Raw genomic sequence first — 11,952 nt, forward strand, 5'->3', positions numbered from 1 at the left:
TTGATCCGTTATAGTAAAAAATTGACTTAAAGATGCAATCTTCGTGATCAGTAACCCTATCCGCCCCAAATCTTTTTCCCACCTATCTATCCAAAAAGTGGTAGCTGATAAAAGGCCTCTAAAAAAGTAGAGGCGAGAGATTAATGCGAATAAGACCTAACAAAATACGAAGCCTTCCGCAAAGAATCTTAATTGTTACATTTTACATGGTAAAACACAAAAAACAAGAAACTAAGAGAGAGGGGTTTCAGTTCCCTTCACCGTTTGGATAAGCCTTTCTCTGCACTTTTAGTTTTCCTCTTACATTTATCATATTATTGTTTCTCCGCTATGCCAAGAAGGACTAGTAAACAAGGCAAGGCAAGGAATGTGAGTAACTGAGCCACGCAGAATAGAATTGGAAAACCAAGACGAAAGGGAGACAGACAAACCATGAAACTATGTCTCTCTCTCACACACTCTCTCTCATAAATTTACTCACACACTGAAATTTCTTTCTTCCTTAATAAACAAATAAACTCATAACCCCACCCACAAAGCAACTTAATTTTCCCATCCTAGAATAATTACCGGACCATTACCACTATTATAAAACCAGTTATGATAAAACCCCCTCCCATTTCCCAAAATTTTTGAGCTTCCATAAGTAATTGTGCATTCAAGAGGAAGCACCCAAAACCAAAACCAAGCATCATTTTACAGCAACAAAACCAAACCAAACCATACCCATTGTCATAATTGTTCCTTGAAAGAAGAATGCTCCCAATCACCTGCATTCTTTTAATGTGCCTTCTAAGTTCTTTCTCACCTCCAATTGAAGCTCTCCTCAACCTCACCGTCTTACCCCACCAACACCCTCACCCAGAAGCCATAGTCCAAGAACTTCAACGGTAAACAATATTTCCGCAGTCCAACAACCCACATTACGTACTTCTACTTCTCCCTCCTCTCAAACACTAAAAATTTCGCTACTTTCTCTTTTCGTGATGCAGGAAGGTCAATGTCTCGTTGTGGAGAAGACAAACACTGTCCAAGGACCAACAACCCGCGTGTCTCACCGGAAATCCAATCGACGACTGCTGGCGCTGCGACCCCAACTGGGCGGCCAACCGGCAGAAGCTGGCGGAGTGCGGCGTCGGGTTTGGCAAAGACGCCATGGGCGGAAAGGGCGGGCAGATCTACGTGGTCACAGACTCGTCGGACCGCGACCCAGCCAACCCTGTCCCCGGCACGCTCCGGCACGCCGTTATCCAAGACGAACCTCTCTGGATCGTGTTCGCTGCGGACATGACCATTAACCTGAAGCACGAGCTCATCTTCAACAGCTTCAAAACCGTCGACGGCCGCGGCGCTAACGTCCACGTCACGGGCCACGGCTGTATCACTCTCCAATACGTCTCCAACGTCATCATCCACAACATCCACGTCCACCACTGCACACCCTCTGGGAACACGAACATACGCGCCAGTCCAACCCACGTGGGTTGGAGGGGGAGATCGGACGGCGACGGCATCTCCATCTTCGGCTCCCGAAAGATCTGGATCGACCACTGCTCACTCTCTTACTGCACGGACGGCCTGATCGACGCCATAATGGGTTCCACTGCAATTACTATTTCCAACAACCACTTCGCCCACCACGACGAGGTGATGCTCTTGGGACACAACGATAAGTACTCCCCCGACCGTGGCATGCAGGTCACCATCGCGTTCAATCACTTCGGCGAGGGTTTGGTGCAGCGCATGCCACGTTGCAGGCTTGGCTACATCCACGTCGTCAACAACGATTTCACCCAGTGGCAGATGTATGCCATCGGCGGTAGCGCTAACCCCACCATCAACAGCCAGGGTAACCGTTACACCGCCCCCTCCGACTCCGATGCCAAAGAGGTACATTTAATCAACTTTTTATTTATTCATTATTTCACTCTTTTTACTTTTATTATTATTATATTAGTATCAATAATCTCATCCCTTCTCAATACTGTTCTTGGAAATGGGAACCACCGGCTGCATAATAATGTCGTGTGTGGCCACTGTGTTGGTTTCTCTTTTTTTAAATCTTTCTTTGACTCTTGTTTGGAACGAATATATGCTTGCTGGAGGAATATTACAGTTGCGTGGGTGGCGCGTGGGGGTGGTTTTGCAAGTGATGCGAGAAATGAATTGAGGGTTGGTTTGTGTTTGAAATGGCAGGTGACGAAGCGCGTGGATACAGACGACAGAGAGTGGAGTGGGTGGAATTGGAGAACGGAAGGGGACATAATGGTAAATGGAGCATTTTTTGTACCATCGGGTGCAGGGCTCAGTGCACAGTATGCAGAGGCCACCAGTGTGCAACCCAAATCCGCCGTGCAAATTGACCAGCTCACCATGTATTCCGGTGTATTCGGTGATCCCAGGTATTGTTATTATAAAATCATTATATTACCTTTTAATTTTATTTATTATTATTATAATTATATTCTCATTCGCTTATTATTATTATTATTATTATTTTATTATTATTATTCCCTTCTGTACCGAGTTCTCTGAGGGAATAATCTGCCCCTACAACGGACATTACCTGTCTCCTTAACTGTCTTTAGAAAGGGTATTGGTGTGGGAAAGGGTTTCTTGGGAGAAGTAAATGACTGGAATGCCCCTTACTGTGTGTGGCCCACATGGGTTTCTTTAAAAATGTTAAAAGGACGCTTTGCAGCAGATTGCCAACTGTGCTGCACAAGTTGTTGGGTAGGGATTCTGATTGGGTGTGAAAAGCTGTGTGGAATATTGTAAAATGTTTTTTACGTGCTTCCGCTTTCACGTCTTGTTTCCAAAACCTGGGTTTATGCTAAAACTCACTTTACAGGTTTAGGTGTATGAGTAGTAATTGGACTTTTATGTTATAGGATTAACGCGATATTGGGATTAGCAACGGTGATTAATAATTAACTAAATCGGGGAAAAGTGGAGGCTTTTTGGGCCGTGCACGTGATCGTGAGGTCATCGGGAAAGGAGAATCTCTGCCTCATGGCCCATCAGGCTAACAGTCCTCGTTACAGTTCATTTGTCCTCATTCATTTCCTTCACCTTTTCCTTCCAAAGTTCACCATGCACCATAATATATTAAAGATTCCTTTTTTTTTTTCTTGGAGATTTTGAAAGCAGAAAAGTTTTTTGTTATGAAAGGAGAGCAAGGGGAAACTAACTAGGGTTGGGAGGTCGAGGTGAGATGTTTTTGGTGAAATTATATTAGTTTTTTTGGTGCTTTCCAGCAAGTAGAGATGGGACCCTTCCATAGTATAATAACGTGTTTTGTGATTGGACACGTACCAGTCAGAAAACACTCATGAAACCAGCTTCTGGTTCATAATTGGGAAAAAGACTCTCTCTAGCCTCTATTCATGGATTATTTCAGTGTAACTCTGGAATTGTCAATGCCTATTGCCACTTCTTTTTCACACTTACCAGCTACCCCTACTCTCCCTATGACACGACACATATCACTTTTCAAACATTTATGAAAAAGATAAAGACTTAATTGATTAGAAAAAGTATAAAGATAAAACAAATTAAAAACTTAAATATAAAGATTAAATTACTAATAGGTACCAAAATTCTAAGGAGTCTTTGGCCAATATTCTGGAAATGTGTTACTGATGTGAGTTAGTGGGGAAGAGAGTGAGAAAATAATGTATGACACCTCATTTTGTGAGGTGTAGTCAAAACTAATTTATTTGAATTTGTTGAATCTAGTCAGCCATGTTTCTTTACACAACTGCACCTTATCTTCTTCTCCCATGACATTGCTCGCATCCTTTTATTTAATGCCGCCTTCACCAGTCACAACACAACAAATTAATTACCTCATATTATTCAACCTTTTCTTCAAGTTTAAGCCAATGAAGATATTTATTTGTCTGTGTCATTCCTTCAATTTGAAGGCAATGGCTTTTCACTTTTGATTGGCTTCTTATTTTCCATGTCTCTAAAAGGTAGCTTTCTTAGTGTTTGATGAATGAATAATTGAACAGGGATAATGGGGATCTGTATCCCGGTTTCAACGGTGGTGGGTCCGTGACCGGAGCGACCAGCAAGGGCAACAGTGCGGCGGGGTCCAGCAGTGACGATGGAGACTTCTTCGGAATGATATTCAGAGGAAGCAGCAGCCGTGCAGCGCCACCGTCATCACCGTCTTTGTCCGTTGCATTTGTTTCAACCTTTTTGTCTCTTGTAATTATTCTGATTTTGGACGCTTCGACCAACCATCCCATTCTATGATCAGAAAAAGAACGATCGAAGTTTCTACAATTTGTTTTTAAATTTAGAAACTAGGAATCATATACACAGCTCTTCAAAGTTATTATCATATTGAAATCTATATAGAGCTAGTTCCACTACCATTCCTCATTGCTTCAAATGTATAGTTTAATGTATTCAAATTTCAATTCACTTTACTTTTAATCTTCCTTTATACTCCTTCAAGCTCCATCAACTCTCACTTTTCATTTTCTACAACTCTAACAAATTTTGGTATTATTCTAATTCAATTCACATTTGAAACAATCGTTTTAAATTTCAACATTTTATGATTCTTTTAATTATCACTATGTAGAATAATAATAAATAAATACCTTTTATGTTTTTTATTTTTTTCATTTCTCTCAAATATTGCAAAAGTATTAAGAGAATGCTAACGAAAACTCACCCCATAACCCAATTCAACAGAAGCTATAATATTTTTGTTAAATATGTTTCAATATCAAACAATAATTAACATATTATTCATGTGATTGCAAATTTTATTATTCTTAATAATCTTATTTATATCATATAATTCATTTAAACAAAATCACAAATAAATTAAATATATAAGTTAATATTTATAATGAAACTGTAAATACAACTCATTAAATAAAAAAGAAAAAAAAATAGGAAAAGAAATAATAAAAATAAATTTTAAATTTTTTTTAAAAAATTAAGTAAAGTAAAAATGGGTTCTTAAATAAAAATTGTACACATTAAAAAAGTAAGTTGCAGTATTATTTTCAACATTTGGAGAATCAAATTATTTGAATAAAATTATAAAAAAATCAGACTCACTTGGAGAATCAAACCAATTTTCAACATCTTTTTCCATTTTTTTAATTATTATACTTTTAAATAATTTAAAATGATCAATCATCCTTAAAACATGTATATATAAATATTCGATATAAATTTATTTTAGTAGTAGAAAGTACAATAAAAGTTGTCAATTCATAAGAATAGAATTTCTATCTTATAATAAACACGTGTTTAAATTTCGTTGTCAATGTGTAAGTGTATTTTTTTTATATTCTCAAGATAGATGTTCTAATTTTTCTGAATCTGCTTGTAATCGATAACTTGTTCATATATATATTTTTTTTAAATCACATTAATCAATCACGTGTGATAAATTTTGTGTGGAAAATATTGGACTAATGCATATAAATTAAATTCTATCAATAATACTATCTTTTAAAAAAATTGTCACAACTCTAGCCACTCGTCTTTATTTATTATCTCTTGTATAATTATTCAAATATTAATTTCAATAATGCTTGTTTTTTCATACGATGTATGCAAGCTACAATAATTATTAAATGTGTGTACTTGGAATAGCTTTATTCTAACATGTAAATACAATTTGATGACTCTATTTGTAGGGTCTTGAAGTTGAAATGTGGCTTTACTTGCTTCCATTAATCTATCATGCTAGAATTGAAAGTTCTAATAATACCTAAAAAATGTCATAATAATTGTTTGAGTTGTTTACTAGATAGCTTTTGAGATGCATTCATAGTACCTTCACATTCAACCTTTTCTGGACCTACTTTATAATAAGACTAAACCATCCATTTTACATTTGAAATACAATTACTTTTCATACTCAATTCCTCAAATATTTTAAATAATTAAGAGCACATAATAATTGAAGACATTCATCTCATTTATAAAACAAGTTATTTAAAAGTTAGTCAAATAACATGTCAAAAAGTTAAATAACTTTTAAAAAAAAGCACGAATATGATTTTTTATCGTCATCATCATTGATAACAAATGCTTCTATTAATATAATTTTTATCAATACGATAGACTCAATAGTTTTGCGTACAATGATATGGATAATTTAAATATAATTTTTTTCTTAATCAAGATAAAATTGCAAAATAATTTTGTTTCAAAAAATAGACACTATCTTTTGTGCTACTATTGACTTTATCAAAATAATTTTAGCAAATTTAAAATAAAAACTCTGAACCATATGTTTATACGATGTTTATATTAGTGGACAACTGACCATGAAAAACGATAAAATCGGACGACTGTAGTTTTAAGCAATCTTAAATACAATATTTAATCAAGTTTATTGGTAAGTCCTATTTATTAGATGATGAGTCGTGACTACAGTCTTGCTAACCTTAAGTCCATCTCAACATCTATATATACAGATCAAAGATAAGAAGGTATATAATTATATTTATTAGGAACTTAAGATTTAACTGTGACTTCTAATCTTAGGTTATTATGACTTGAGTGTGAGAGTGTTTTTGACAGGTAGTCATTCGTACGATTTAAAATTTAGACATTAAAAAAATAGAAAGAAGTAAATTAAGAATTCAAAATAACCTAAATTGAATCGAAAAAAGTGTAAATGAATATTTTGTGACGATCCTCGACTCTACCGCGACCCAAAATAAAAACAATTACTCATTTATATTTACAAGAAAAGATAAAAACAAAAGAAAGCAAAATAATTTACTATTTACATATTAATTTATTGAAGAAAATAAAATAAATTGTTGTTTTAAACTATTATAAAGTTGGCGACTAGAGAGTGATTAGAATATAAGTAAATTAATCATTAGTGAATAAAAATATTTAGCTGGGCTTTTCCTGAATTGATTTGAAAACAAATGGGAAGAAGACGATAGGATATGAGTGGAAGAAGTGCATTTCTGCTTGCATGTCAACTTCTAAGACAATTTCTTTATTTAATTTTAATGTTACTTTTCAAAGTAATAATAAAGTGTTTAACGTGACCTGTCTCCATATCAAAAAGAAATTGTCAAACCGTCCAATTCTAAGAATCTTCCTATCTGTGTCAAGTAATGTAACTTCAACAAAAGACGGTGTCTTGCCATTCTTTTGCTACACCATCCATCAAATAATAATAATGAAATAACTATTCAGAGTACCTAAAAGATAATGAGTTTTTTTTTAATATAATGCTGATGAATAAAGAAGATCTATTTATCATCAAATAATACTCCAGAAAAAAAACAAATATTTGGTTATATTATATAGGTAGAGGGTGGAGCTTCATACCTTATGTTTTCGAACCTCTGAATTTAATTAAAACAAAAAATTCAAATTTTCATATCGTGATGTCTATTAAAATATTCTATCCCCATCAAGATAGCTCTAATGTATAATTAATAGCGAAAGTCAGCTACGAGTTTTTCAAGATATTCCATAGAAACATTTTTACTATATGAAGTTAGGATTTTGGGTGGTAAAAAAAAATGGTTTTTAAATTTTGAAAAATTAAAGTATAAATGAAAAATCATTAAATTATAGATCTTATAACTCTTACATTAGAGAAAAATATAAAAAATTAAACTAATTGGCATAATTAAATCTATATAAAAGAAAAGAAAAGTCATAATATAACTCTTAAGTATTTAAATTGAAAATGCTTTTAAGTATAATCTTAGTAGTAACTAAAAATATATTTGTTAATAATTTATTTTTGGTACAACGAATTAGACAATTATTTCTATATTTAAGATTTAAGCTAATCAAAATAAAATATTAAGATAGGATCGATTATTTGATCTTAATAATGAACATAAAAAAAAATGTTAAGACAGATAAATTATCTGACGTTAACAATGAACATAATATGTCAACTTTTCATGAGAAGTTCTAAATAGTAGTAAAAATATTAAAACAATAGAATAATATAATCTAAAATGGATTACATAATTCAGAATTTCAAAACGAAGTATGATTTAAAATATATGAACAATATAAATTCTAAAATTAAAAAGTGATTTTTTTAATATGAAGTTACATTAATAAAATCATTCGTTCACTAAAAAAGAAGTGCCAACTGCACCATTTTTTCATACACTGAACCAATTTGGTACATTACAGGAGAATTTACAATTGACAGGGAGGAATAGACCAAAGAAACAGTGTAAACCCTTGCTCTCTAAGAAACAGGACTCGCAAGCTTGCTAATTTGCGTGTCTTGTGCACCATGCCGTGTAATCAAAATCGATTTTACTATCCATTATACTCTAACTCCAAGGAATTACTAAATAGAAGGTTTTTATTGGAAACTAAAATGTAAATATATTAGTAACATTAAATGTTACACGTTCCAATAAAACTTTCTACTCTTAATTCCTTGACCATTGTCTTAAGGCAATGGTGAGTAAAAAATGAATTAAAATAAAATCATACTTCCCTTTCTATATTGGGAAATATAGCAGTGACATAACCCAATTCAGGAAAAACTTTCAGCATAGCCACCAAAGTGAAAAGAAGGGTTGCAAGCTGAATACCTTAGTTAACCATGTCTTCCCTCAAGGATTGTGCAGCCTCTGCTTCCAATTTCTCCCAAGTTAACTCCCTCTTCTCTTCCAACTCTATAGTCTTGGCTTCTTTCTCTATGTACTGTCTTTGACACTCTTCAAACAATTCGGTATCCATCTCCAGAAACATCTTCCTCACATTGGCCGTTAGACCCTGCACTACTCGGCTCCAATGGCCTTTCATGTTTTTTTCCAAAGCTTCAAAGATTACTGGCAATATAACATTTCGATTCTGGGCTACTAAATTCACAAAGTACTCATTGCTCCACAAGAAAAATGCTCGCTCGGCAACCTGACATGGATAGAATAATTGTCAGAGAGCAATCAAGAGAAAATAAAAAACATTTTTCCATTACTACATCAAAGGACGAGAAACATCGTTTATTAAAGACTGATACTGTATTAGAGCGTTATTTATCTAATAAAATCTGACTACAGCAATGCATTACCCATTAAACTAGATCCAAATTCAAAATGTCTTATGACAATTTTCCTTGGCCGAGGTAGCTAATCATCTTACACATACATAGCTTACCAATAGGAGGGGCACATGACGGTACAGGAACATTGAAATCTAAAAACAAAATAACAGATAGCAACAATGTCCAGACCAGATTGTTTTCTCAATCTCCCCATAATTTGATAAATATATGACTTTTGTTTGTGTGCATGTTTACACGTGATTTTCAGTAACAAAGAACTCTCAAATATGGATATGTAAAAACCCACCATAAGCTCTCGAGCCATCAAATCGACTATGGGATTGGAACTCAACTGAACATACTCACTTTCGGGCATCAAGACATGAGAGTGCACTTTCCCTCTCTTTTCTATGATAATATTTATATTGTTGAGATCTCACACCCCAGAAGTATTACAAATACAGATTTCTATTCATAGGCATGTGGGGATTTTGTTATTGAGACTCCTATCTCTACGCTCCAAATATAAATCCCAGAAGTGAATAGGTGTATTAAGATTTCACATCAATTGGAGGCATGACCAATGGAGTCTTTATAAGGCTTAGACAATCCTTGGCTTATAAGTGAGCATTTGTAGGACTGTGTAGTTGCAAACCTAAATTGTAAGAAGATGCTAGAATTTATTCTAGATCCATTATTAGGTCATGCCTATTTATCTATGCTCTAGGATGTCTATTCCTAGGCATAAGGTGTTTTTATTGGGTCACCTACATCTGTCATACTCTAGATGTTCAATCCTAAGCATAACTGAGCGTATTGAGATTCTACTTTGACGAGAGAGATCTCTGATCAATGCAGTCCTTACAAGGTTTGAGTTAAGTTAGGCCCTGTACCCGAAATTTAAGATGCTCAGACATTCATTGGTCTCGTATGGCTACCTCTATTTCCCCAAAGGATAATCATAATTTGTCAATATTTTTTTGACAACATTTTAACATCATCTACGTATCATTCTGTGATTGGTCCATGTTGGTGTTTATGATTATTATTATTGATTGTAGAGTAATTTTGGACCAATCACAATGACACGTAGATAATGTTAAAATGTTGTTAAAGTACCATTATCGTTCTCGAAACTCCAAATGTTTATACCCAAGGGTGAGGGATGTATCCATATTAACTAGAGACATTACCAATGTAGTCCTCGTAAAGCTTCAATACTTACCTAAAGCCAATTTTATGAAGCTGAATTATGCATTAAGCCCAAATTCTAAGGCAAAATATTTCTCTAAAGCAAAGAACATCATATCATAAATACAGGGCATAAGCTATGAACCATCACTACAGAATGCTACAAGTTACATATGAAAAGTTAAGCATAAAAAGGCAGACCTGAAACTGAGAGCTGCCAAGGCAGCGCCCGATCTGTCTGAAAAGAGAGGCAATACACCGTAGAGAGTCAGTACATTGAGCTGCCTCAAGAACCAGTTCTAGTTCTCCAAGGAAAAGAACTTCCTTCCGAGAATTCGAGACTGGCCAGTACTTTAGCATCCCCTTGATCACAGGATCAGCCAGCCTGTTATCTTTCTCTACAAACTGAACCACGCAATGAGTCAGTTGTTCGTGATAAAAGGAAAGAGATTTGGGCTTGTGAAGTGGAATAAGAGTCCGAATTAGAAACTGTTTATGTTCTTCTTTCATTGGCAAGGCAAACCCATTGATAATACTAGCATGGATCTCCAGCAACTCGGAAATACCATTGTGCCTCTGAGTTTCAAATACAAAACGGTAGAAGACGTCGTTGATGGCATTCCTAATGAAGGGCCTGTGCCCCATGTACTTGCCATAAATGCGGTGAAGAATGTTCTTTAAATACTCGCGCTCTCGCATGTCCTCGGAATCAAACAAGTCGATGAGTTTCGTCACAAAGACATGGTCAATGTAGCGCTTGGAAGTCTTTACATCAACCTCCGGTGAGACAACGTAACGCAAGAGGATATCATACACGAGCTGTAAGTGCGGCCACGACGGGTCCAAATATCTGTCGTCTTCATCGGGTTCCAGGTATTCTGTGCCGTGAGGTGATGGAGGGGGACAACGGAAGATGTTAACGGACACCATGTTAATCAAGTCTTCTTGATTTTCGCTGAATCCAAAGGACCCGGAATGGATGGTTTCAATGAGTTCCTCGAGTGTCTGGCGCTTTGTTTCCCTCTCGTTAACGGAATCGACAGTGTCTGAGAAATCGCACAAGAAGCAACACCCTTGTATTTTTCGGAGGATCAGCGCTCGGTGCTCCGATTCGTCGACGTCTCGCAGTGGAAGTAGTGGCTCGATTACGGTGGAATTGAGAGGCGGGGCAGCGGGTGAAGGGTTTTGAGAGTCGGAATTGGCGGGAGCGACGGCAGGGGCGGTGATGGTGACGGGGGCGGGAGCGGCGGCATTACGAGATGCGTGTTTGACGACTACTTCGTAAAATTGAAGGCCGTTTTCCGGGAATTCTAATTTGGAGCATTTCTTGTGAGCGAGCTTTATGATCTTGTTGAACATTTTTTGGGAATTATTTGGATGGCGGGGGAAATGAATGTTGGAACGATCAAAAAGCCCAAGAAATTGGGAACGTTAACGGAAGCGGAAATTGGATTTGGCGAACCCGAAGCCCCAATGGTTAATGGTGCGACTTCTGGGTTGGATTGTGGAAACCGCGAATAACCGCTATGAAGCGGAAAACCACTCGCGTCCAAGGCGCCCTTCACTCGCATGAATCAATATAATAAACAAAAAGGTGCAAAATTGTAAAACGCAAAAATTAGTTGTTCTGGCCCGAGGCGCCAAAATTCGAGGTTAGCCACGTGGACTGTTATGCATTGTGCCAATGTGCCCAAAATTAACTAAGAGCTTAGAAATTATTTTGGAATAAG

At 35.9% G+C, this 11,952-nt stretch overlaps 2 protein-coding genes across 2 annotated transcripts; one reads left to right on the top strand and one right to left on the bottom strand.

The window, feature by feature from the left end:
- Window positions 1-325: 325 nt before the first annotated feature.
- Window positions 326-4,473, top strand: LOC108326483 (probable pectate lyase 18). Its single transcript, XM_017560012.2, has 4 exons — window positions 326-890; window positions 993-1,890; window positions 2,197-2,402; window positions 4,017-4,473. The coding sequence occupies exons 1-4, from the start codon at window positions 757-759 to the stop codon at window positions 4,261-4,263; spliced, it is 1,485 nt and encodes a 494-aa protein (XP_017415501.1). The 5' UTR covers window positions 326-756; the 3' UTR covers window positions 4,264-4,473.
- Window positions 4,474-8,044: 3,571 nt separating this feature from the next.
- On the bottom strand, window positions 8,045-11,764 carry LOC108325213 (serine/threonine protein phosphatase 2A 57 kDa regulatory subunit B' beta isoform). Its single transcript, XM_017558241.2, has 2 exons — window positions 10,424-11,764; window positions 8,045-8,901 (listed from the first exon to the last, which is right to left on the bottom strand). Exons 1-2 carry the CDS (start codon window positions 11,579-11,581, stop codon window positions 8,581-8,583), a joined length of 1,479 nt encoding a protein of 492 aa, XP_017413730.1. The 5' UTR covers window positions 11,582-11,764; the 3' UTR covers window positions 8,045-8,580.
- Between the last annotated feature and the right edge of the window lie 188 nt (window positions 11,765-11,952).

This window comes from Vigna angularis, chromosome 3 (assembly GCF_016808095.1).
Source record: "Vigna angularis cultivar LongXiaoDou No.4 chromosome 3, ASM1680809v1, whole genome shotgun sequence".
NCBI lineage: Eukaryota > Viridiplantae > Streptophyta > Magnoliopsida > Fabales > Fabaceae > Vigna > Vigna angularis.

Bases quoted from the DNA above. Each gene is read 5' to 3' on its own strand.
- LOC108326483 (XM_017560012.2), top strand. From the start codon at position 757: ATGCTCCCAATCACCTGCATTCTTTTAATGTGCCTTCTAAGTTCTTTC. The intron at 1,891-2,196 runs GTACATTTAATC...TTGAAATGGCAG, and splicing joins CCGACTCCGATGCCAAAGAG to GTGACGAAGCGCGTGGATAC. The intron at 2,403-4,016 runs GTATTGTTATTA...ATAATTGAACAG, and splicing joins GGTGTATTCGGTGATCCCAG to GGATAATGGGGATCTGTATC.
- LOC108325213 (XM_017558241.2), bottom strand. From the start codon at position 11,581: ATGTTCAACAAGATCATAAAGCTCGCTCACAAGAAATGCTCCAAATTA. The intron at 8,902-10,423 runs GTCTGCCTTTTT...TATCCATGTCAG, and splicing joins TTGGCAGCTCTCAGTTTCAG to GTTGCCGAGCGAGCATTTTT.